Here is a 26,720-nt window from a genome sequence, read left to right as displayed (position 1 = left end):
TCAAAGAGCAGTTGACAAAATGATGCTTTTATGTCTTTAGTCTTGTGCTTCTCCCTACTGTACGACTTTCTGTTAAACTAGATACAAATATGTTTCAACTCTTTCTGCCTGACTTGTGGGTTACTCAGAGTGCCTGAGTACTAAATCATGCAGCAAACAAATAAATGCATGACCATTTTTCTGTTTCCACGGTCAATCTTCCAGCAAGCCTTCATTTCTATTCATACACACACACTGCAGTGCATCCAGAATATCCCCAAAAGAAGGCAGACTCACATGGAAAGACTGTGAAGCTGGACTGGAATTTGGCTTCCCTCATACAGCTGTTTTATGGGCTGTGGGAATTGCTGCTGGTTTCTACCTGCAGCTAGGAAACTCAAAGCTTTGTCAAAAAGCAATACTGGGGTAAGACTTGGAGACATAAAATTGTCCTTCTCATATACTGACTCATTTCATCTTCACCATCTTAATAAATCAAATACATAGATGTTTATAGACAGCATCTTCCTCGTTGTTGATAACAAAAAAGGAAAGCCAACAACAAATAAATTCCAAATTAAGAAAGTATAGGTTAAACTAACAGTGGTTGCTCCTTACTTTAAAAGCACATTAGGATGTTAGGAACAGGTTCTTTACCATGAAGGTAGCGGAACAGTGGAACAGTGTTGCCCATGGAGGTGGTTGGGGCTCCATCCTTGGTGATATCAAAGTGAGGCCAAGCAGGGCTCTGGGCAGCCTGATCTAATTGAAGATGTCCCTGCTGACTGCAGAGGGGGTTGGACTAGATGACCTTCAGACGTCCCTTCCAACCCAGACCATTCTATGATTCTGTGATCCTATGCATTGGGTTATGGTCACTTTACATCCTCTATTGCTGTCAGGCAAAACCTTCTGCTTTGGTTACATCCAGTGGATGCAACAGCATGATCTGAAACTGGTGGAACTGTCTGGGAAGGAGAATACTGCAAACACCACAGTATCAAACCTTAGTGGAAAAATGTTACATTGAAGAGAATGTTTGCAACCCATCTTTCAAAATTTGGAATAACAGCAGCCAGATTAACCCTAAAAGACAGAAAATTACTATCCATCAAGCACAGGTCCAAGACTGTCTCTCCTGTCACCATACCACTTGCATGCAAGTGTGCTGGCTGGTATAGGCTTAGAAAAAGCTCTGGATATGTACTGGGGATGAAGTTGTTGAACTGTGCATAAGTGTAAACCCAGCCTTTCCTCCAACTGGTCTGGATAGACTAGGCACAAGCAGGGCTGGTTTCATGTCAGCTCACTTCAACATACTTATCCCCAGCTGAGCTCTTCTACACACAAAGCTTTAATCTGTTGCATTGGAAATGACAACATTCAAGATACGAATCAAGACTTGGTCCCTGACCAATATTTAACTGCTAAAGAATTCCAAAAATACATGGTCTCTGCACACAAACTCACTCAGCCCTTTGCTGTCTTCACCTTTGGAAAGTTATGCTAAAAGCCTAATCTGAATCCTTCCTGCTGTAATTTTAAGGCCAGCACTTTGTGTACAATTTAGTAAGAGCACAGAGAACAAGTAACTCCCCACTAGCTGGCTGCAGTTTTCCCTCATCTATTAAATCTATTATCATGCCTTGTAAGAGCCCTGAGTCTGAGCAGGAAGTGTTAGGTTTATTTAATATCCAGCAACGTGGAGGAACTCAGCGTGCTCAGTCTGCTCCCTGTACTGGGTAGACGTTAGCAGCACAAAGTAGTTCTTAGTCTCATGTTAAGCTCGTGTACAAAAAAAGAAATAGATATTTTAGGGAAAACAGAGTTTGTTGCTAAAGCCATTAAAATCTAAAGCCTGCATCATAAAGCATTTGCATCTGTGACAAGACCTGAGTGGCACACAGGGAATGCACTGGTATTTCCTAACTTGAGGAGGGAGAGAAAAGGCTGTACGCATTGCAAGGTCCATCTGCTTTAGGAGGGTGATTTTAGCACAAATTTCCAAGGCTGGTTCTGCTAAAAGAAAACAGTAAAGCATTAACATTTCCTTCCTCCCCTCCTCCAGCAGTAGTCTGTACCATGAACTTTTCACATTGCAGCCTCCACGTCAAGAGAGGAAGGCAATGACCTGCAGTGGATGGACTCAGATCCATGTTCTCAGACCCTCCAAGTATAGCAGTTGCTATTCTTGCTACTTTTTCTCTCTAGATATTATTTTAACATCCTCAAAATATCTCCTGAAGGAAAAAAATTCAACAGAAATTACAGTTTTCAGCAGTTCAAAGCACAGCTGATCCTAACAGAATTTCATAAAGAAAATGTTGAGGGTTTCTTGCTAAGCAGCTTTCCTTACAGAGCCTGAAGGGGCAGTTGCAATGAAGAATGTGTTATTTCATGTCATAAAAAGAGCATACAAAGATTCCTGTACAGTGCAAGGTACTAGATATCCAACATATATGTATTTTAGATGTACATACACAAAAATGTGTATGTGTATGGCTTGATATTGACTACTTATACCTTGTACATGTAGCACTTCTGCTTAGATCATAAGAGACAGCACTTTACTGTGCATATATTTATCTATACTCAGGACAGACAGAATGGGAACAGGTGAGATGGGAAAGAAATATGAACACAGGCGTGCTGCTAGGGAGGAATGCAGCAATGAGGCTGCTTTCATACAAGCTCTGAGATGAAGACTTAGGCAGTACTTCTCTTCCATTATTACAGCCAAGGAGAATACTAAGCATGCAGAGAAAGAAGAGTGAAAACAGCAGGCAGGAAACACAAAGAAACCATTATGCAGCCACAAAAAACATTAACTGCAGAAGTTTGGGAATTTGCTATATTTCACTTTTTTTCCTGTTCCATCTGCCTCACTCTATGCCTTTGCCCACTGCTGCCCAAGCACTACTGTCACTAAAAACAGAGACTCACAAGTTAACAGGCTTGAACAAGACAGATCTAAACATTGTCTTGGTATCCAACATCATATAGATCATTCTGGCAGTGGGACATAGAATCAACCAGGTTGGAAGGGACCTCCAAGATCATCCAGTCTAACCTAGCACCCAGCCCTAGCCAGTCAACTAGACCATGGCACTAAGTGCCTCAGCCAGGCTTTGCTTGAAGACCTCCAGGGATGGTGACTCCACCACCTCCCTGGGCAGCCCATTCCAATGCCAATCACTCTCTCTGGGAAGAACTTCCTCCTAACATCCAGCCTAGACCTCCCCCGGCACAACTTGAAACTGTGTCCCCTTGTTCTGTTACTGGTTGCATGGGAGAAGAGACCAACCCCCACCTGGATACAGCACTCTTCAGGTAGTTGTAGACAGCAATGAGGTCTGCCCTGAGCCTTCTCTTCTCTAGGCTAAACACCCCCAGCTCCCTCAGCCTCTCCTCATAGACAGACTCATTCCATTTCTTGTGTCTAGGGCAGGTTACAGGCGACTTTGTAACAGCATCACATCTCGACTCTAGTCTGCTAAGGTGATTTTCTCCATCCCATTCCATTCACTAACAGCATAAAGACAGTCACCACTTACGAAACATGAAAGAAGCAGACAGCAGACTTCCAAAGTATGCAAAGGTGGAAAAGCCATCATGGAACTACAAAAATCCTTAGAGCCTCAGAAAGTTCTTTAAAAAATCATTTATTTGCAAGGAACTGCTGCATTTATATACACAGAAGAAGCAGCAAAGAACACTACGGAAAGAGCTACTTCAAAAGACTGCCCCAAGCTCACTTTACTCATGTGGCCAAGGACTGGGATTTCATGCTTTGGGAAGAGACTACTCAGATTTTCACTCACTCCACTAAAGCAGGTCTGTGAGCTGGTGCCAGCGCAGTGCTGTCCAGTTGCCAAAATACATCATCAACAGCAAACTTCAAAGCCTTGTGCGCTGGAGCACAAATAACTTTACCGTCCAGATGCAGGTGAAAACTCACCACACTGCCTCTGCTTTTATAGCAAGAGATCTGTCACCAGATGAGAGCCACAGCTGACCACAAACACATTCCTGATTCCCTGAACAGCATCAGCTGCCAAGTGTCAGACTAATTCATTTGCTAGCAAATATTGAGGTCTGGACTGAAGCTCACTAGAACAGCCTGAGCACTTGCAGAGAGCTAAGCAATATTCACTCATCCCATACCCAGAGTCATCATTGCTACAGATTAAAAGGTGCTGCCTTTAGATCCAGCCTCATGTGCCATGATGCACAATGAAAAACTGCAAAGCACTTGATTGCTTTAACATTGCAATGTATACAGCTTTAAAGGTAGAGTCATGGCAGAATACTCTATGGTTTGAGCCTTTTTAAAAGGCAATGAAAGCCATGAAGTAGGCTTAGGCAAGAAGCTCTGCTCTCTGAAAACCATCCAAGTGACAAAGGTCAGCATTTAGTACTCCTGTATTGCATAATACAGCCAGGCAGAGTGCTCTTGCTCTCTCAGGTGTTATGACATCATGGTGACCACAGAAGGAACAGCATATTAGCAACTACACTACACCATCAATGACAATGCACACATTTAAGATCAGTACCATTTCAGGCTACTGAAAACAAAAATTAGATCTCCATTTTTTGCTTTTTCAGAGAGATGCTTTTACAAGCAAACAAAAACCCAAAGCCCAACCACTGTCTTGACTTGCAACACAAGGAACATGTCCAACGTAGAGTTCAGTCTATTTCTTTAAGCTATAAAACTGATTAAAAGAACTGATACTGAAGTCTTAAACAGTGCAAAAAAAGAACCTCATAAACAGAAAATATTCCACCTGCTGAATTTAAGACAGTGATTTATTATTAAAATTGTACATTAACTGGAGACAGCCTCATGCATTTCACATTCATCTTTATTTCCTTGAGCTTCACCTGTGTGGAAGCCTTCTCTTCCTTTCTCTCTCATGTACACATATTTACTCTTTACTCAAAAAAAACCCTTTGAAATCAAACTTGTTTAATGGACACTAAAACTTCTGGAATTTCATGACAGAGTCATCCAGTCCAACCTCCCCCCCTGCCAGAGCAGGATCACCTAGACCAGATCACACAGGAATGCATCCAGGTTGGTTTTGAATATCTCCAGAGTGGAGATATTCAATATCTCCAAAACCTCCCTGGGCAGCCTGTTCCTATGTTCTGTCACTCTTACAGGGAAAAAAAATCCTCCTCATGTTTCCATGAAACTTCCTCTGCCTCAGCTTCCACCCATTGCCCCTTGTCCTGTCACTAGGCATCACCAAAAAAGCCTGGCTCCATTCTCTTGGCACTCATTTCTAAGCACACATATTCATAAACATGAATGAGGTCACCTCTCATCTCCTCCCTTCCAAGCTGCAGAGCCCCAGCTCTCTCAGTCTCTCCTCATAAGAGAGGTGTTCCACTCCATCCCAGACTTGTGACTCCAGCCCCACACCTGTGGCTCTGTGCTGGACTCTTTCAAGCAGTTCCTTCAGGTCCACCTTGAACTAAGGGGCCTAGAACTGGACACAATATTCCAAATGTGGCCTCACCAGGGCAGAGTAGAGTAGAGGTGCAGGAGAACCTCTCTCAACCTACTCACCACAGCCCTTCTAATACACCCCAGAACAGCACTGGCCTTCCTGGCCACAAAAGCACATTGCTAGCTCATGGTTATCCTTCCATCTACTTGGAGTCCCAGGGCCCTGTCCCCTTTACTGCTCTCCAGCAGGTCAGTCCCCAGTCTATACTGATACCTGGGGTTGTTTTTTCCCAGGGGCAAAGACTCTGTGCTTGTCCTCATTAATGTTCTCTCTGCCCAGCTCTCTGGCCTCTCTAAGCCTCACTGAATGACAGTGCAACCCTCCGGGGCCTCAGCCACTCCATCCAGCTTTGCATCACCAGCAAACTTGCTGACACTGCACTCTGTGCCCTCATCCAGGTTGTTGATGAACATATTGAATAGTACTGGTTCTGGTACTGACCCCTAAAGGACTCCACTGGTTACAGGCCTCCAACTGGACTCTGTCCCATTGACCACAACTCTCTGACTTCTTCCCTTCAACCAGTTCACATTCATAGAATCATAGAATCAACCAGGTTGGAAGAGACCTACAAGATCATCCAGTCCAACCTAGCACCCAGCCCTAGCCAGTCAACTAGACCATGGCACTAAGTGCCTCAGCCAGGCTTTGCTTGAACACCTTCAGGGACGGTGACTCCACCACCTCCTTGGGCAGCCCATTCCAATGCCAATCACTCTCTCTGCCAACAACTTCCTCCTAACATCCAGCCTATACTTCCCCTGGCACAACTTGAGACTGTGTCCCCTTTTGTTCTGTTGCTGCTTGCCTGGCAGAAGAGACCAGTTCCCACCTGGCTACAACCTCCCTTCAGGTAGTTGTAGACAGCAATGAGGTCTGCCCTGAGCCTTCTCTTCTCTAGGCTAAACATCTCACTACTCGATCATCCAGACCACTCTGCACCAGTTTAGCTGCAAGGATGGTGTAGGAGACAGTGTCAAATGCTTTCCTGAAATCAAGATAAACCACATCCACTGCTCTGCCATCATCTATCCACCCGGCTGACTGCTGTGAGGACTGAGAGGCTCCCAGCTCCTGCTGCAGCTTTTCTCATTGCCAAGGAACACAAAATCACTCCTTCCTGCACACAGCAGTCGATTTTCAGTCAATTCTGAACTTCTTCTCCCTCCATCAACACTGGGTGACAGCACAGGCAGGCGCACACACTTTCACAGGATCACTGCACGGACATGGCTTACTTTTGGAACCAGAGCACTAAAATTGACCGAACCTGCAGAATGCAATTGCACTGAAAACAGCAGTTGAGATGACCAAAGGCATGCTACAGGCCCCAGGCAGGCAGACTCTGAGAAGACCTGATAACAGAGGGATCTGCCTTAATGTTCTGCAGCATAGAGGGCTAAGGAGATGAAAATATTAAATAAATGAAAGATGAGGTACATTTTACCCCAAACTTACATAGCATTAGATTCAGACTGTTCTTGCACCTCAGTATTACTTTAAAGTCTCCTCCTCTGGAGGCTTTCAAGACCTGTCTGGAGGCATTCATGTGCATCCTGCTCTGGCAGAGGGGTTGGACTCAATGATCTATGGAGGTCCCTTCCAACCTCTAACATCCTGTGATCCTGTGAATATAGGCAGAAAAGCCTCAACCTTTTAAGATGCATCTATACCTAATATTACAACAATCAGCACATTCCCTAAGACAAAAATGTCATGAAAATATATATTCATCTTAACACAGCCTCTCAAAAAGGTCCAAAAAGGAAAAAGAAATTACTAAGAGTAAGTACATACTGGAAACAATTGAGGTACCAAGGTGCACTACAGAGTTAGGATTATCAAAGGTGTGCAGGCAGACTGGTCTTGACTCCTGTTTCATCAGGATCTAGAGTCAGGGTCACAGCAAACTGCAGCTGGGTCTACTTCAGTTCTACCACTCACATTAACTTGCAGAGTGGTGGTATTCACTGCTGCAGGAGAAGCACAGAGGCCACTCTGAGCTCCTGATGTCTATTTGGAGTAGGGAATAGTTCAGGCCAGTTCTCTGGAGGAAATAAGCAGATCAAGACCTGGTTTTCACCCATTTAGTAACATTTGCTACATCACTTTCACAGTCAAATGGAATAAGGAAATTATTTCTATAATACTCACAACTTTTAAAAGGAGCATTTTCTCTGGATAAGAACTGTGCTTATACTGAGGAGAAGATTTCACTTATGTTGCACTGCTAGCTCAGATTATCTATCTGTAACACGCACACACTATAGCCTGAATCCTCCTTTATGCATTGAAAGCCTCTAAAGGAAAACATTCTGTAAACTAAATAAAGAGTAAAATACTGCATTACCTTTCTGGCAGTTGAATTCCATCTCTCAGAAAGAGAAAGAAAGAATGAGGTCTGATTGGATGAACGATAATTTACTGCTTTGATAAATTTTGGAGCCATCTAAGAGCTGATCCTGTCAGTGCCATAGGCACAGCACTCACAGTTAATAAGACACCTCCAGGTACAAAAACGTAGCACAAATAAACAGCTAAGCAAGTGCAAGAGGACAACTACCCTCAGCAGACAGCTGGAAAAGCAAGGCACAACGACTAAAAGCCTTAGCTTTTGTTATGAAGCAGGCCAAGATACGGTGAGAATCCATTCCACAATCCCAGTTCAGTGTCCCAGCCAAATGCAGCTCCTCCCCCAACAGCAACCTTCAAATTCTGCAGGTGAACATGTAACATGTACAGAAGCTGCAGGGACAGCTCCATCACAGCCTTGGGTCCCCTGTTCTGCTTTCACATTTTGACACATGCACTAAGTGCATTAATTTAATCACTTCTGAAGCAACCAGATGAGGCTAATGAGTCATTCTTCTGGGCAGTACCAAGCAACTTTTTTAACTTGTTTTACTATTAAAGCCACATTTGTTGGCCTCAGAGATAAGATTTTAAAGTTAGATCCCATTAAATAACTCATAAAGATAATGTGCTTCATTAAGGACATCAGCCAGCCAAAAAAGCCCACACAAGCTGTGAATGAATATCAACACTTTTTGTTTTCCAAGGTATTTATTGTAATTAGTAATGATAGGAAAGCCACAACTCCAAGTTTAGCATCGTGCAGCCTGCATGAAGAAAGTATTGTGTGACTGAATCAAGGCAACACAAAACAGCAGTCGGAAATTAAGTGCCTTGTGAAATTCACTCTGTTTAAACTAATCAGTTCATTGTGTTAAGGGATTCATGATAACACCATCCACTTAGTGCCTTGCTAAGTGAGCTCTTCTCTAATCCTCCTCCTTTTTCACTAGCTAGCACTTTCTCTGGTTCTGTGGCATCAAACTGGGATGCCACAAATAAACGACTGAGATCTAATTACAGAGGCAGAGCATGCCAGGAAAAAAGATGAGCAACATGGGAAAAGATTCTCAGCATTATCAGAGGCACATAAGGGGGAGCTGGGCTGGCAGGGAGTGGGGGCTAGTGGGCATCATAAAGCTGCATGAAAAGCACAATCCATGCACTTTTGCCAGGTCTTCAGCTCAAGATTTAACAAACCTTCACAAAAAAAGGTCTGAAAATCACTATGCCATCACACTCACTGATGCTTTGCCCTTAGTCTTCAGAGTGATGAAGAGGACCCCACAATACAACAAGTATCATTAATAAATACAACACAATGAGGTCAGACAGCAGCCCATTTAGGTCAGTCCACTTATCTGCTCAAAGAGAGATTCTTAACATTGCCACAGAACTAACAGGGTTTTCAAAGGCATCCAGATTCCCCTTAGTGACTACAGCAGACATGCTGGGTTGCCCACAGCAGGAGAAAGAGCTGCCCAGTGCTACCCACCTTTCAAAAAATCATTCCAAGGACTTAAGAGCCTAGATGAAAAGTAAGAATTAACATCTGCTTGTTTGCATGTTTGAAATCCAGCCAACACAATGCTGGCATAGTGGTTGTTCCTGCAAAGAGCTAAGATCTACAATGGCACAGAGGCATTTTTTTTTCTTTACAGAGTCAAGAGCTTTTTGCTTTCTCTTAAACATTTTCAATACATACATGCATATAGATACATATAAATGCATACATTTTCACACTGCTGTTGCCTATTGTGAGACCAAGCTGAACGGTGCTGTCGATATGCCATTGGGAAGGGATGTCATCCAGTGGGACCTGGACAAGCTGGAGAGGTAGGCCCAGGTGAACCTCATGAGGTTCAACAGGAGCAAGTGCAGGGTCTTGCACCTGAGCCAGAAGAATCCTCACTATCAAAACAGACTGGGGGAGGAGGTGACAGAAAGCAGCCCCATGGAAAAGGACTTGGGGGTGCCGATGGACAAGAAGCTGGATATGAGCAGACAGTATGAGCTTGCAGCCCAGAAGGCCAATCTCACCTGCAATCAAAAGCATGGCCAGCAAAGAAAGGTGATTCTACCACTTTGCTCTGCTCTGGTGAGACCTCACCTGGAGTACTGCATCCAGCTCTGGTGCCCTCAATATAGGAAGGACATGGACCCAATGAAGCGGTCACGAAAATGATCAGGGAGTTGAAGCACCTCTGCTATGAGGACAAGTTGAGTGAGCTGGGGTTGTTCAGCCTGGAGGAGGCTCTGGGGAGACCTAAAATCATAGGGCCTTCCAGTATCTGAAAGGATCCTACAAGAAGGATAGACTGTTTACAAAGGGTGAGGGGCAATGGCTTCAAACTAGAGAAGAGCAGATTTAGACTGGTTGTTAGGGACAGGTTCTTTACTATGAGGGTGGTGGAATACTGGAACGGGTTGCCCAGGAAGGCAGCTGAGGCCCCATCCCTGGACATATTCAAAGTAAGGCTCAACAGGCCTCTGGGCAGCCAGATCTAGTGGAAGATGTCCCTGCTGACTGCAGAGGGGTTGGACTAGATGACATTTGGGAGTCCCTTCCAACCCAGAGCATACTATGCAGTGTAGCATTTAATTTCTAATTAGACTTACTTCTACGGTGGAAGAAATTCTTGGATGCCACAGAGAGAGCGATTTGCCATTGGAATGGGCTGCCCAGGGAGGTGGTGAAGTCACCATCCCTGGAGATGTTTAAGAAAAGACTGGATGAGGCACTTGGTGCCATGGTTTAGTTGACTGGATAGGGCTGGGGGATAGGTTGGACTGGATGATCTTGGAGGTCTCTTCCAACCTGATTGATTCTATGAACTTCAAAATGCAATAATTGTGTAAACTATTACTATGACTGTTAACTCCAAAGACATCTTTAGAATCACAGCCCTCTGCTCTAGCACTCATTTCCTTGTTACTTCTCACTCTAAGCATTTGTGACTGCTAATTTCCCTGAGTAATAGCTGCAGAATGAGCTCTGCAGAGATTATCAACCAAACACTCTTGCGCCCCTCAGTTGAAGACAGACATGGAGAAAGTGGAGAGTGTTCAAGAAGGGCTGATAGAGAACATGTCTTGTTAGAAGAGACTGAGGGGTCTGCATTTGTTTTGTTTAGTCTGGTAAAGAAGCGGCCAAGGCTCAATCAAACAGCTGCCTGCAGCTATCTGAAGGTTAGTCACAAAGACAGCAGAACACAACTTTTCTGTTTTGTCAGGAGACACAAGGGGCAGAAGCTACATATTGCAGCTGGTAAAATTCCAATAGGATATTACAACCCCTCTTTTTTCCTAGGAAGGTGATGCATTGCTGGAACAGCTGCACAGAAAAGCAGCTATGGTTTTGGAGATTTTTAAAACTTGGATAAAGAAATCCACTGCTGACCTGATGTAGGCAACAACCCTGCTTCAAAGGAAGGTCAGATTAAATCACCTCCAACAAAGGCTTCCACAGTTATAAAATGCTGCAGGTATTAGACACTAAGAAAGACCAGAACTGCTGGTAGGAATCTTTCCCAGATGCTAAAGAGGTACACACTTTCTCACTCCTTGTCTTCGTGAATGCTGTGCCAAAGCCTTGCCTGGATACTTGAGGAGATGCCATTTGTGCCTGACAGTATAGCAACAGGACCAGACTCAGGGCAATAAGCCTGCAGCTATTCAGGGCTTCACAGGTTCCCACAGGGAGTTCAGTCCTCTCTGCACTCAGAACCTTTACTTAAGTGTCTTGAGATCACAAGGAAATATTTATCACAGTACTTTTTTTTTTTTAATCTGAAAGCTACACTTTTAAAATCCAAAAATATAAAGAGCACAACAGTCCTAAGTAGTCCTTTAGCCTTAAACATCAGCCATCAGTCACTCTAAAGTGATTCAATATAAGGAAAGCAATTACCTTAATGCATCAAGAATGCACAAGTTGAGCTAACCACACTAATACAATCTGCACACACAAACAAATCTGCCTCAATGCAGTGTCTTGTTAGAAAGGGAAATTCAATTCCTAATTAATTCATTTTCCTGCATTTGGTTTGAGACCAAAAAAAGTAGAAAATACAAATACCTAGACTTGAAGCTCAACTCTTTATCATAGAATCATAGAATGAACCAGGTTGGATCTCCAAGATCATCCAGTCCAGCCTAGCACCCAGCCCTATCCAGTCAACCAGACCATGGCACTAAGTGCCTCAGCCAGGCTTTTCTTCAACACCTCCATCAGCAGTGACTCCACCACCTCCCGGGCAGCCCATTCCAATGCCAATCACTCTCTCTGGGAAGAACTTCCTCCTAACATCCAGGCTATACTTCCCCCGGCACAACTTGACACTGTGTCCCCTTGTTCTAGTGGTCGTTATCTGGGAGAAGAGGCCAACCCCCACCTGGCTACAACCTCCCTTCAGGTAGCTGTAGACAGCAGTGAGGTCCCCCCTGAGCCTCCACTTCTCCAGGCTAAACAAGCCCAGCTCCCTCAGCCTCTCCTCATAGGGTTTGTGTTCCAGGCCCCTCACCAGCTTTGTCACCCTTAGTGTCCAGCTCTGCTCCCCAAACACCATTTTGCAAGACACTGAGACCAAACTTTGTGGAACAATCCACTGAAGCACCTATACCAGTTTCTGAGTATCCAACTCAACACCAAGGTTTACAATGGAGCCATTCATAGAATCATAGAATCAACCAGGTTGGAAGAGACCTCCAAGCTCATCCAGTCCAACCTAGCACCCAGCCCTAGCCAGTCAACTAGACCATGACACTAATGCTGAAGTTTGCTGGAGTAGGAGGTGCTTGGAGTCTGAATAATCAATCTGGCTACCATCATACACAACATGCTGCTCCGCGAGATGTTTTGGATCAAAGCAGAATCCATTTGACTTTTCATTTCTGTTCACTAATCTATCAATAGAGCTACTCCTGTGGAAAAAAAAAAAGGTACAGCACAGTCTGTAACACTGCTTCCTCCTAATAGCTGTTTAAAATCTGTGGCATTATCCTATTCTGAAAAGCAAGAAGACAAATGAGGCACGTGGCACTGTAATGAAGCGTGACTTTTCCGCCCACTCCGAATAATGGATTTTGTGGAGCTGCACTGGCTGCAGTCAGAAGTGCTGCATTTGTGTGGTCACTGATGAGATGAACTGATTTGTTATAGATGGGTAGCTTGTCCTGCTGAGATAAGTGCCTTTGCTAGGTGCAGCTAGACAGCCTCAATTTATTTGTCCTGCTATTTTTCCTCCTAAGGGTAGAGGTTGCTTTACCAGTGCATCTCTATACTTTATACGTATACAGAAACAATATATACATCATTTCCATCACCTATTCCTTGCATTTTCAACTTGAACTAGGAATTTTGTGGGACTGAAAGCACTGTTTGACTCTATAATCATTCTCTTCTATTCTCAGACCTTCTGGGGTTTGTATTATAATTTCCTTTGTTTTGTATTTACAAACCAATCAAATTTACTAACTATAGGATTAATACTTCTAGTCCAAATGGTAAGGAAAAAACAGCTTCCTGCAGAAAACAACAGTGGTAACCACAAGGGCTCCTCCCTGCCAAGCCTTCTGAAATGTCACCCTCCTCTCACAGGGAGAAGAAGTCCTTTAGCTGGTCTTAGTTAAAAAAAAACTCAGGAAATTCATAGTCCAAAACTGCACCACGACAGCTCTGACAGGGGAACATTACCCCAAAACTAGCTGACATGAAACTCTGAAATCATCATTTTTTTTTTTCCTTTGCACAGTAGGCTACACAAAATCTCCAAATTGCCTTTTTGTTGATGTTGTTGTGCCTCTGCCCTTTTATTCTTTAAAAGAACTCACAGGTATTGACATCATAAATAAATCCAGATTAGCATGACTCAAGCTGACTCACATAGTGCTGAATGGTAACGTGCTAATGGAGAGGTTATGCTTGTTGACAGGTTGATGGTAAGTGGGATCACAGTGCCACTGGGTCCCTCTTTCCAATAGGGTGATGTTGCTGCAGCTCACTCCCTAGAGACTGCTGCCATAGATCACATTTGTGCAGTAAATGAAAGCTCAGCTCCAAGTGGTATTACCAAGAATGTTTTGCTGCATTACATTATATCCCCCAAGGTGCAGGAGGACATTAGTTGCAAGTTTCATGAGTAGCATGCATTAGAAAAACGAAGCCATTAAATTCTCATAAGCTTTTCAATTTTTCATGTCATATTATTCTAAAAATGCTTTTTGCACCATGGGCATGCACCAGTTACCACAACAGCCAAACCTGACTCCCTTCCTCTTCAAGTACCCTCCCACTGGCTCCAGCTCTCCCCTTTCCCTTCCTTCCAAAATATCCTGATTGCAGGTCCTTGTGGCTCAGGCTGGTTTCACTAAAGGGACACAAATGGTTCTGGCTGAGAGGGGTTTTGCCAAGAAAAATACATTTGCTATTTTCTGTTAGTTGTGTCTCATTCTGCACATTGGGCTTCCTGATTTTGCCTTAATAAGCCTCACCACAGTTCCACTTTCGGCTTGTACCTCTTTTCCCTGCCTTTGCAATTGAATAGTGGCATCTAAGACCTCTTTTAGATCCATCTATTATCCTACTTCATTGTCCTTTCTATGAATTCATTTACAAACAACCCTACCCACTAGTTGTAGACCTTGTCTAGACTGATTTATATTTGTTTGCAGACTTCTATCAGTACCACCCCTCCTCCTGACTGTAAGTTTAAAGTCTTTCAGATGGTTGTTCTCTTGGCTGGAAAACCCCATCTAGCACAGTCCCTCTTCCAGAAAGAAGGAAGATTTTAATTTTTATCTATTTCTGTTGGCTCAAATGTCTTCTCAGGCAGTTCCTAAGATCCTGAGAAACATGTTCCACACCTTCATCCAACAGGCACAGATCTCTCTACCTATTCTATTTTACTTGCTTAGCTTTCAGATACTCCAGCTTGTGCCACACAAGTGGACAAACAGAAACATACTGATCTGGATTAGCAGATGGCTTTGTCAACTGCTTCTGCTTTCTTGTGAACATGGCTGGATAATTAAAATGTGCAAACTGACATCAATTTCCCACTGTGCTGAGTTTCCACTCTGTAAGCTTCGTTCCTCAGTTATCTACTTCTAAATGAAACACAGCTACAAGACTCAGAATCCTTCCTAACATATCACTTAGTAAATATTTTAATCCTTGTGACTAAAAAGATATCACCACAAGAGTGACAGCATGGTTCAAGAGAACTCCAGAAGATACAAATAATCAGGATGGTTGATGCACAAACACACTTCTGCCTCATCTGTCTCCACTAAAAAGCACTGTTTCCAAGAAATCATCAGCTTCCCAGTACTACCTATGCCTGAGCATCACTGCCTTTTTATACTGGAAGTCTGCTGCACTCTGCCTAGACAACTAAATTTCAGCTGAGTGTGTTTTATGTACCAAGGCAAATGCTTACAAAGATGCAAGCATAGTTCAGCTTCACAGATATCAATATGCTTAAGACTCTCCAGTCGTCTTCTGGAAAGTTAAACACATTTCACATCATGTTTTTGTTCTCAAGGAATTTTATGTGCTGTCACATTATGCCTTCACCAAATTTGTTTACTTTTCTCCAAGGGTTTCCACAGAAGAGGCCTGTACTGATAAATGCAATGCAATTTAACTCTGGAACACAATGTGTTAAATAATACTCATCATGTGCTCTCCACAACGAAACCCATGTGAAAACATCTATAAATATTCAGTGTAAGAGCTGGTTAAAGAAAGCCTCTGGAATTCCAGGCTCACTGGACCTAGACTGCCCCTCTGTTTATTTATACAAGCTTGCCATGCAAATGATTTTGCTATCTGTAATTGAAAGCCAAATCTGCTTAACAGCTCTGCAACTTCATTTGAAAAGATAAAGGATGCTCAACATCTCCAAGCAAACAAGCTGATTATGTCTGAAAGCCCACACAGAATATGTTGGGCAAGCTACCATTACACTTCCCTTTCCTTTGCTCTGCCCTGAGTGCATTTCCTATGTCATGTTCTATTTTCTTCTCTCATAGCTCTGCATTCCCCTACTCCTATCACACTCCAAACTCCTCCTCATAATCTTAATCTTACGGCATGTTCAAGGAATTCCAGCCTGTAGATTCTGTCGTGCACTTAGTGAGCCCAAAGAATGTGCACTGAAAGATGAGCTGGAAGAATGCCTTACTAAAAAGAAATACTCTGCCAAGAATATTGCATCTTATGTTCCTCTAATAAACAATCCACAGTGCCTGAATTTCATTTGGATAAGGGATTTAAAGTAATGCCCATGGTAACACATTAAGGCAGTTAAGTGCTGTTAAGATGAACCAACTCTCCATGCCTACCTAGATGCAGTGGATTACTACATAAATAGTCTAGAATGCTTTCAGAGTTCATCTTTCCTTTAGTACACATCTTCTCTTTTTTATCTTTGTTTTTGTGGCATCAACAACACAAAACTACCAAAACAGTGAATTTTCTCGTGTCACTAAGACCTCAGACAAAACAGAGGTGAGATGTTGGGCTTGTGTCCATGTTCACATGGCATTCTGATGAGGCTGGAAGTGCCAGGCTATGATCACAGGTAGGAAGTGGTTTTCCTCCATAAGCCATCTTTTCATGTTGGGGTGTAAACTTCATGTCTAGTGTGGGTAGTGGCATATGGCTGCTTCTGCAAGGACAAGAATAAGAGCAGGTTCCCACCTACATGAGCAGGGTAGAGTCCTCCCACATCCTGTCCAAACAGACCATGCTACCAAGGTCTCCAAAACAAGCAAACATATCAGCAATTTGAATTTACTACTCACAATGCAAGCTCCTCGTGAGAATGAGATTCCTTCTAACACTGGTAAATACAGCACTTCTGACAGATCTACACCAAAGCAAAGACTTTGAAACAGAACCACTAGGACACAGAAACAAGAAAAGTTAACACTATTTATGAGGGTTTATATTTTACTGGTGGGGACAATGGCAAAATCTGACTAACACATCCTAGAAGTCATTACTCAGGATGTAATGAAGACAGATGGAACACATACTAATCCCAGCAGACGTGCTTTGGGAAAGAAAACTTAAGGCACAGTGGGTTCTACAGAGATGACACTCTGCTCTTGCCACTGAGCTCTTTCCAGGTTTGACAAGGCCTCAACAAGCACCACACATCTTCAGAAGTATCTCTGGGCACACAAGAATTAGGCATGAGTGACAGGAAGAGGCATCTGTGAACTGTTATTCAGGAACAAGGATATTTTGATTTGGTAAAGTGAAGCTGTAAAGACATGCAGCTCTCTACAGACTTAGTCACCCAGGAGGCCCCAGAGAGCAAGACAAATGGGAGTAAACAAATACCTGCTTCAAGGGGTAACAACTCAAGTATAGAAAGAGTTAAGGAAACAAAAAGCACAACAGATGAACACAGTTGGGGCAGAAATGGTGGCGGCAAGAAGCAATGAGGAGCAGTTTTCACATATCAGTAGGTTAATCACAGTCAAGTTTTTGTAGGCATGAATAAAACAGCATTTTAGAGAGGGTTTCAGAGGAGGAAAATGAGTTAGTACTATAGATGTACCATGTACATGACACACAGCTTATGCCCGAGATGACACGGATGAAGAAGTCAAATGCAGGCTGCTTCCCTGTCAAATGCAAGGCTACAATACCCTGAAGAGATACAAACCAGGCCAGATTACAGTTGCTAGAAGCAAGGAAATGAAGTTGCAGTAACCAAGATGCAAAATCCTTGACTGATGAAAGCTTAGCAGTATGTACAGACAGGAAAAGTGGTCATGCAGACAGCATTAGCAGGACTTTGATAGGCTGGATGGAAAGAGAGAGGAAGAACTGTGAGCTGAAGGGAACTCCCAAATTACTCTCTCAAACACGAAAGCAGCACAGCAGCTGGAAGGGGGACACATAAGAGCCCTTGTTTAGATCAAGAGTTCCAAGTTAGCAACGTTTTGTTTCGGGCAAGACAGAGATGAGGCAATGTCAGAGATGCACTGAGACTGTTGGCTGTACAAAGCTGATGGATGTTGAGTGCAGAAGCAGATCTACAACAGCTCTCACTTGACTTTATGAAGTCCATGCAATACTGAACTTTGCCTAGACAACTGCTTAACCACTGTGAAAAGACTGAGCTTTTCATTATGAACCAGTGCTGAAGCTGTTGGCATTTTTGGTCTCTTAGGGCTAGCTACAGCCTTGCCACAGATTACTCAAGCAGATTTCCACAGCTCATTAACATTTCCCACTAGCTAACTCTCAGCTTACACCAGTGGCTGTACTTCAGTGTGTTTCCAGTAGCAAAGTTGCTAGCACTGCTTCTCATGCTTTACTCAGTGCCTTGCCTCTTAGGACAACAAGCTCTCGTTTTCAAGATGCTTGCATGTTCCAGCTCCTAGCAACAAGAGCCACAACTTCTGATCCATCTGCACATACTGTTTTGAGGAACGTGTTGGATTCAGGAATCTGAAAGACTGAATGGCAATGCAGAATTCTGTTTTCTGCATTTCCATTTTCGTTCCCATTCCTTTAAAAGCAATAAAATCAATCGTGTCAAGTAGGTATCAATTACTTCCCTGAACTCTCGTCTGCCTATAATTGCTCACACACCCCCAGCTAAAACCCTTGTCAGCCCTTGCTGTTTATCAAGCTTGCCAATAGAAGTACACACAATCACAGACACAACCACAGACACAGACACTAATTAACAACATTCCATTGCGCCACAAATGAGAAATGCTGAGAGATCTACCTCACCCTGCCCTACACAGCTCCCAGTTCACGAGCACACATGCACACAGACAGCAGGCAGACAACAACATACAAAGATAATGAATGGGTCTCTAGTGTTTCAGATTTACCTACAACCGTGTCCTTCCATCAGAACTTTAAGAGTGTTTTGCTTCTGGCACTAGCATTAGCAATCCCACAATAAAGACTGTTAAGAAAAACGTTGCTCAACATTAGAGATAGTTAGGAACAGGAGTCAGAAAATAATCTGTGTGCTTCCCAGGAGCACTCTGCACATTGCTCATGAGCTACCAGCTATCTTACAAACTGTGCAGCATCACAGAGCTGCTGCTAAAGGGGTTACACAAGTCTCTGACCAGAAGAAAATAACTAACTAAAGCCAAACCTGAAACCAAACACCCTGATGAAAAGAAAGATGTGGACGCCTCGTGTATTAAAGACGCAAGCTGAGTTTGAACTAAAGGACATGCCTGTGGGATGTGCACATGCTGGGAGGGAGCTAGGGGGAAAGAGTTAAGTGCAGACAAGCCTCTTACTGGTGAAAATAGCATTTGAATTTAATTTATATCCAGTCTATCCGGTTCGTGGTCCTTTCGTTCCTACTGTGGGAAAATGGGAACTGGAAAAAAAAAGTCCCACTGAGGAGACTTTGATTTCCCTCCTTTTTCTGGGGCTTTTTGGTTTTTTTTTTTAAGCTTTACTTTAAAAAAGTCTGTGATGACCTAAAGAAAATAACAAAACAAAACTCTCTCCAGTATTTTAAAACCAGCTTTCCCTTGGGTCTCAAAACTGCATCTGTTCCATGTGCACTGAATTCAGCAGGACTACAATGTACAAAGATGACTACAACAGCAGACTCTGCAGTGAGTCTAATATACAGGAGGCATTTAAGAGGTGAATTCATGCCACTCAAAGCTACTGCTTGGTAGAGTGAACTCCTTTTTCAGTGTTCCTAGTTTCACTCTTTTTTATCCATGTTTACACTACAGCTAATTGTTACAAATACAGTTTATCATTCAGGCTGTCAACTAGAGCTTTAAAGGGGCGTTTCCACAGTAAGCCTGTAATCTTACCTTGTAGGCAGCTTGTCTCATGAACTGCTTTGCAGGCTGCTTCCAAATAGCTGGCACTGTAATGACCCATCTCACTTCATTGTTTTCAAAGTCTGAGCCCCCTTGGTCACTGAGCTCCTGAAAAAGAGGAAAATAGGAGTGAATGCAAAATGTCAGGCGTCAGATTTGTAGGAAAATATTCTTTTCTGCTTGCTTTTAGTAACCATAATTTTCTCTTTTCAGGTCTTCTCCTGTTCCATCCATGCTACAAATCAGAATTATTGCCAACCTGTCGAGAATGCTTTATTGTGCCAAAAGCAGGAATTAGGGTTGATGCCTATAAAGAAGTTTACTGCTTAACATGAAGTAGAAAAGTTTGTTTTTGCAAAAGCAGCTGCATTTCACAGAACCTTTATGCACCTTCTTAGTGGCAGTGTGGGATTTGCTCACAGCCTGCAGACCTCACACTGGCACTTTGATTAATGCACAGAAAAATCACACAGTATCACAGTATCATCAGGGTTGGAAGACACCTCACAGATCATCAAGTCCAACCCTTTACCACAGAGCTCAAGGCTAGACCATGGCACCAAGTGCCACGTCCAATCCTGCCTTGAACTGCCCCAGGGACGGCGACTCCACCACCTCCCCGGGCAGCCCATTCCAGTGTCCAATGACTCTCTCAGGGAAGAACTTTCTCCTCACCTCCAGCCTAAATCTCCCCTGGCTTGAGGCTGTGTCCTCTCGTTCTGGTGCTGGCCACCTGAGAGAAGAGAGCAACCTCCTCCTGGCCACAACCACCCCTCAGGTAGTTGTAGACAGCAATAAGGTCACCCCTGAGCCTCCTCTTCTCCAGGCTAACCAATCCCAGCTCCCTCAGCCTCTCCTCGTAGGGCTGTGCTCAAGGCCTCTCCCCAGCCTCGTCGCCCTTCTCTGGACACGCTCAAGCATCTCAACGTCCCTTTTAAACTGGGGGGCCCAGAACTGAACACAGTACTCAAGGTGTGGTCTAACCAGTGCAGAGTACAGGGGCAGAATGACCTCCCTGCTCCTGCTGACCACACCATTCCTGATGCAAGCCAGGATGCCACTGGCTCTCTTGGCCACCTGGGCACACTGCTGGCTCATGTTCAGGCAGGTATCAATCAGCACCCCCAGATCCCTCTCTGTCTGGCTGCTCTCCAGCCACTCCGACCCCAGCCTGTATCTCTGCATGGGGTTGTTGTGGCCAAAGTGCAGCACCCTGCACTTGGAGCTATTGAACCCCATCCCATTGGCCTCTGCCCATCTGTCCAGGCGAAAATACCTGAGCTATCACTGACAAACATTACCGTTTTACATCCTGGATTTTCCAATGACTTCTTTATACACCACTGACCTTTAAATCAGTTTTTTCCAACTCAGTTAACGAGGGGAAGTTACAGTTAAATCTTTTTCTTTAAAAAAAAAAGACTGATGGCTCCTTGAAAATTTTGCTTCAAGCAAGCATCCGAGACCTGGCTGCATTTTTTTTTCCTATCCTCTTCTTTTTTTATCCCCCTTAAAAAAGAGGAAAGTCTGTATTGCACTTGCAAATGAGGTGATACACTGACATGTTTTGGGAAAGGTTCCAAGTAAAATGTCATTACCATATGTCCTATCTGAATTTCCATCCAAACAGGGAGAGGTTCAGAGAGGTGAACAACAGGCCTTCAGAATGTTAAACAAAAAATGGCTCTGCAAGTAGGGTGCCCCTGCCCATGGCAGGGGGGGTTGGAACTAGATTATCCTTGTGGTCCCTTCCAACCCTGACTGATTCTATGATTCTATGTGCTGTGCCAAGCTGTTGTGTTTGTTTAGCTATGCTGCAGTTCAGAAATCCATGCTAGAAAAGTGGCACCTTTATACTGCACGAGGCACCAGGAATGGGCAGATTACAGTCCAGAGCAACAGCAAATTTACATTGCTTGTCTAATTAGCTTCAGCAGGCACCCATAAATCACAGGCATTTATTTATTAATGTCAAGAAACTATGTAGCCCTGAAGAAGCAGAGCAGCAAATGCAAGGGATTCTACCCAACATTCATATCCACTTAGAATTACCCCAGATTGAGCACAGGCTCAAATCTATGACTCCAAAATCAACCACAAAATCTGGTTGAATAAATCTTTGACAAGATGAGGAATATGAGTTCTAAACACAGAATTACTGAGACCTGTGAGACAATCGAGTCCAGCCCATGGCCTAACACCACCACATCGCCTAGACCATGTCACTAACTGCCACATCCAATCTTTCCTTAAACACCTCCAGGGAGGGAGACTCTGCCACCTTCCTGGGCAGTTCATTCCAATGTAGAATTGTTCCTCAGCAGCCTGAAGTCTCACACAGAATAAATTAAACCCATCACAAGAGTAGGTTATTTTTTAACAGCAAGGCTATTCTAAACAATGCTTGTTGAGATGAATAATCTGATTTGACTCAGCAACTACTATGCCTACATTGACATTACAGTTGTGCATTTGAAGCCATTTCACTGTTTAGATGAGATTTTAAATCTCAGATACTGCTTGCTGGCCTTCCAGTACCTGAAGGGGACCTGCACGAAGGGTGAGGTGCCTGAATGTGTCCAAAGAAGGGCACCAAGGCTGGTGAGGGGGCTGGAGCACAGCCCTATAAGGAGAGGCTGAGGGTGCTCAGCCTGGAGAAGAGGAGGCTCAGGGGAGACCTCATTGCTGTCCACAGCTACCTGCAGGGAGACTGTAGCCAGGTGGGGTTGGTCTCTTCTCCCAGGCACCCAGGGACAGAACAACAGGACAGTCTCCAGCTGTGCTGGGGCAGGTTTAAGCTGGACATTAGGAAGAAGTTCTTCCCAGCAAGAGTGATTGGCACTGGAATGGGCTGCCTGGGGAGGTGGTGGAGTCACCATCCCTGGAGGTATTTAAAAAGAGGCTGGATGAGGCACAGTTTAGTTAATTAGAAGGGTTAGGTGACAGGTTGGACCTGATGATCCTAGAGGTCTTTTCCAACCTGGTTGATTCTGTGATTCTGTGGAGAGGGACTGTTTACAAAGGGCTGCAGTGACAGTAGAAGGGGCGATGGTTTCACACTAGAAAAGAGCAGGTGTAGATGGGATGTTAAGTTGGACATTCTTTACCATGAGGGTGGTAGCACACTGGAATGAGATGCTCAGGGAGGTAATCAAGGCCCCAGCCCTGAAGATATTCAAAGTCAGGCTTGACAAGTCTCTGAACAACCTGATCTGAGGAGGATGTCTCTGCTGACTGCAGGAGGGTTGGAGTAGATGACCTTTGGAGGTCCCTTCCAGCCCAAACCATTCTATGATCTATGTCACAGGAGAAGATGAAAAAAAATCTTGCAGCTTTAGTTTCTTGTAATATTTTTCTAAAGTTGCAACATTTCTAATGGGAAATGGAAAGTAAGGTGCATTTTCTCTACCAACATCAGCCATTTAGGGGAAGGGGGGGAAGAAAGGAGAAGGCAGTATAAATGGAGGCATTTCCCATCAGAATAGAGTACAGATTCACAAATAAATGCTGGTTCTTCTTAATGTTTGTTAGATTTTCTGCAGAAATGTGCATTAGAGTTTGAAGCAATCAAATAATGCAGACAACATCAATCTGGGCAGCAGTACTGATCTGCTTGAGGGTAGGAAGGCCCTACAAAGGAATTTGGACAGGCTGGATCAATGGGATGAGGTCAGTTGCATGAGGTTCAGTAAGGCCAAGTGTGCCAGGTCCTACACACAGAGCACAACCATCCCATGCAATGATACAGACCTGGGGAAGAGTGGCTGGAAAGCTGCCCAACAGAAAAGGACCTGGGGGATGGTTGGCAGCTGGCTGAATATGGGTCAGAAGTGTGCCAACTTTTTATGTCAGAAACAGTGTGGCCAGCAGGACAAGGGAAGTGGTTCTCCACCTGTACTTGGCACTGGCAAAGGCACAACTTGAATACTGTGTTCAGTTCTGGGGTCCCACTACAAGGACACTGAGGTGCTGAAGTGGGTCCAGAAAAGGGTGACCAAGCTGCTGAAGAGTGTAGAGCCCAAGTCATACGAGAAGCAGCTAAAGGAACAGGGGTTATTTAGTTTGGAGAAAAAGAGGCTCAGGGGAGACCACCCTCTGCAATTACCTGAAAGGAGGCTGTAGCAAGGTGGGTGTTCATCTGTTCTCCCAAGCAACAAGCAATAGGACAAGAGGAAATGCCTTCAAGCAGGGCCAGGGAAGGTTTAGAGTGGGTATTAGGAAAAAAATTGTTTACCAAAAGGGTTGTCAAGCACTGGAACAGGCTATCTGAATAACTGGATGAGCCACCATCCCTGGAGGTATTTAAAATACATGTAGATGTGGCACTGAGTGACATGGCTTAGTGGTGGACTTGGCAGTGTTAGGTTTATAATTGGACCTGATGACTTTAAAGGCTTTTTCCAACATAAATGATTCTTACAATTCCATCTCACAGCACAAGAACATGAAATTCACCCCTTGCAAAGGGTCAGCAGAAAGCCAAAATATCACAGACCAATCACAGTATCACCAAGGTTGGAAGAGACCTCACAGATCATCAAGTCCAACCCTTTACCACAATTCTCAAGGCCAGACCATGGCACCAAGTGCCACGTCCAATCTTGCCTTGAACAGCCCCAGGGATGGTGACTCCACCACCTCCCTGGGCAGCCCATTCCAGTGTCCAATGACTCTCTCAGTGAAGAACTTTCTCCTCACCTCCAGCCTAAATTTCCCCTGGCATAGCTTGAGGCTGTGTCCTCTCGTTCTGGTGCTGGCCACCTGAGAGAAGAGAGCAACCTCCTCCTGGCCACAACCACCCCTCAGGTAGTTGCAGACAGCAATAAGGTCACCCCTGAGCCTCCTCTTCTCCAGGCTAACCAATCCCAGCTACCTCAGCCTCTCCTTGTAGGGCTGTGCTCAAGGCCTCTCCCCAGCCTCGTTGCCCTTCTCTGGACACACTCAAGCATCTCAATGTCCCTCCTAAACTGGGGGGTCCAGAACTGAACACAGTACTCAAGGTGAGAACACAGTACTCAAGGTGAGAATTGCAGCTTGTGGCACACATACAACAGTTAAACTGTGTGAAAGAGAATAAAAGGACTGTTGTGCAAAGGTACCTGGTGTAGGTCTGGGTAATGGAAGCAGTAAATCTGTACTTGTGCAGAAATCCATGTGGGCTGATACACTGAAGCTCAGTACAGGCCAGTAGCCTGTACAGATCATTGCACTGGCATAATTACAGTTTCCATCAGGCTAGCCAGCTTGTACACCTCAGCAGGTGATTTCTGTGCAGACTTACAGCAAGACTCAAGTCACCAAATAATAAATGAGCTTTTAGTAATCTTTCTGTCACAAACTAAACCCAGCTCTTCAAACTTCTTCCTGCTGAACAAGTGAAGGCAAAGTCAGCATGGCACAGGAGATGCCAGTAGGTGCCCATCCTATTGTGTTTCAAGGTGCCAACTCTTAAATATGAGAACCTTGCATGAACACAGAGCAGTCCATCATCCCAGCAGCAGAAGTGCACAGCACAAGGACAGTACTCAGTCTCAAATTTAATTCCTGAGCATTAGCTCCCATACATTTTCTTTTGAAATTAATACTTTTGCATGGAAAACAAAGCAATATGAAATATTTGAGTTGAGAAGGAGATATTCAGAACTCACAGGGATACAGTTACTACTGGTGAACCAAGCTTCCCCTGTGTGAAGGGAAATCACTTCAGGCTACTGAGTGCTTTCAAGTCTGCAGCCTGCAGCCTGCAGCCTGCCTAGAGTTTCTACGCTGCCTTGCTTTGTTTACATCAAATACTACTGAGGTCAAAGCTTGGCAAGGTTAGAAGTGTTAAGCTCATATTTATACCAGTTATAAATACAGGAAATCTAGATAAGGAGGCACTATCCTACCTTTAATGCTTGTTCCTTAAAGAATTGCAGAGCATAAGCAAATATCTCAAGTGCTTTGACTTTTTTGCCATTTGCAGCTGTCAGATCTGTCTCCATAGTAAGATTCTGTATGAAAGGGAAAAAAAAAAAGAACTTAGGAGTTATTCAAAGTAAAAGGTAAACATGAAATTAATTCCCACTGCTCAAGGGAAGGAAATTCTTTATTATCCACCTGGTCAGGAAAGAGTGACTAGATTGTTCTGAAGAAGATCAAACTCATCACTTCAACTTCCTGGAGCATGACATTTGCTGCTTATTTTAGACTTTGTTTTTAAAAGCCTACCCTGTCTACAGACAACTGCATGTAAAGATAGAAATGTGAACTAAATGGTGAACAGTCACAATAAGTGCATTTGTAATTGGTTATAACAAAGCTATACATTGCAAGGTATTTCAGTAAGGATGAGTTAAAAGCATGGATTTTTGGCTTCCCACCATCACATGAAACCAGAAAATACCTCCACACAGAAAGTACTGCCCAAGACCCCCAAAATCTAGAATGGATGCAAGACAAAAAGATAAGCAGTAGGAACAACATCACATTACAAAGTGATTGGCACTTGCAGTTTTCACAGAATCATAGAATCAACCAGGTTGGAAGAGAGCTCCAAGATCATCCAGTCCAACCTAGCACCCAGCCCTAGCCAACCAACTAGACCATGGCACTAAGTGCCTCAGCCAGGCTTTTCCTGAACACCTCCAGGGATGGTGACTCCACCACCTCCCTGGGCAGCCAATTCCAATGCCAATCACTCTCTCTGTCAAGAACTTCCTCCTAACATCCAGCCTATACTTCCCCCAGCACAACTTGAGGCTGTGTCCCCTTGTCCTGTTGCTGGTTGCCTGGGAGAAGAGGCCAAACCCCACCTGGCTACAACCTCCCTTCAGGTAGTTGAAGACAGCAATGAGGTCACCCCTGAGCCTCCTCTTCTCTAGGCTAAACACCCCCAGCTCCCTCAGCCTCTCCTCATAGGGTTTGTGTTCCAGGCCCTTCACCAGCTTTGTCACCCTTCTCTTGACAACAAACTCTGGGTAAATTTGCTCCTCTGCACTAGATTTCAGCATGGCTGTCACATTCCATTTCTGCTTTCCTAGTAGATTTACA

The 26,720-nt window shown here is 44.1% G+C and overlaps 1 protein-coding gene across 2 annotated transcripts in view; it reads right to left on the bottom strand.

Annotated features, from left to right (window-relative positions):
* HSPA12A (heat shock protein family A (Hsp70) member 12A) overlaps positions 1 to 26,720 on the bottom strand; it is a 76,935-nt gene that overhangs the window by 16,460 nt on the left and 33,755 nt on the right. For both annotated transcript variants that reach the window (XM_064144304.1, XM_064144305.1), the window contains exons 5-6: positions 25,577 to 25,681; positions 19,680 to 19,796 (exon numbers count right to left, since the gene is read on the bottom strand). In XM_064144304.1, the coding sequence (XP_064000374.1) occupies positions 19,680 to 19,796; positions 25,577 to 25,681 (222 nt within the window). The remainder of the gene's footprint in view (positions 1 to 19,679; positions 19,797 to 25,576; positions 25,682 to 26,720) is intronic.

This window comes from Pogoniulus pusillus, chromosome 6 (assembly GCF_015220805.1).
Source record: "Pogoniulus pusillus isolate bPogPus1 chromosome 6, bPogPus1.pri, whole genome shotgun sequence".
Taxonomy (NCBI): Eukaryota; Metazoa; Chordata; class Aves; order Piciformes; family Lybiidae; genus Pogoniulus; species Pogoniulus pusillus.
This window is presented reverse-complemented; position numbering and strand designations above follow the sequence as displayed.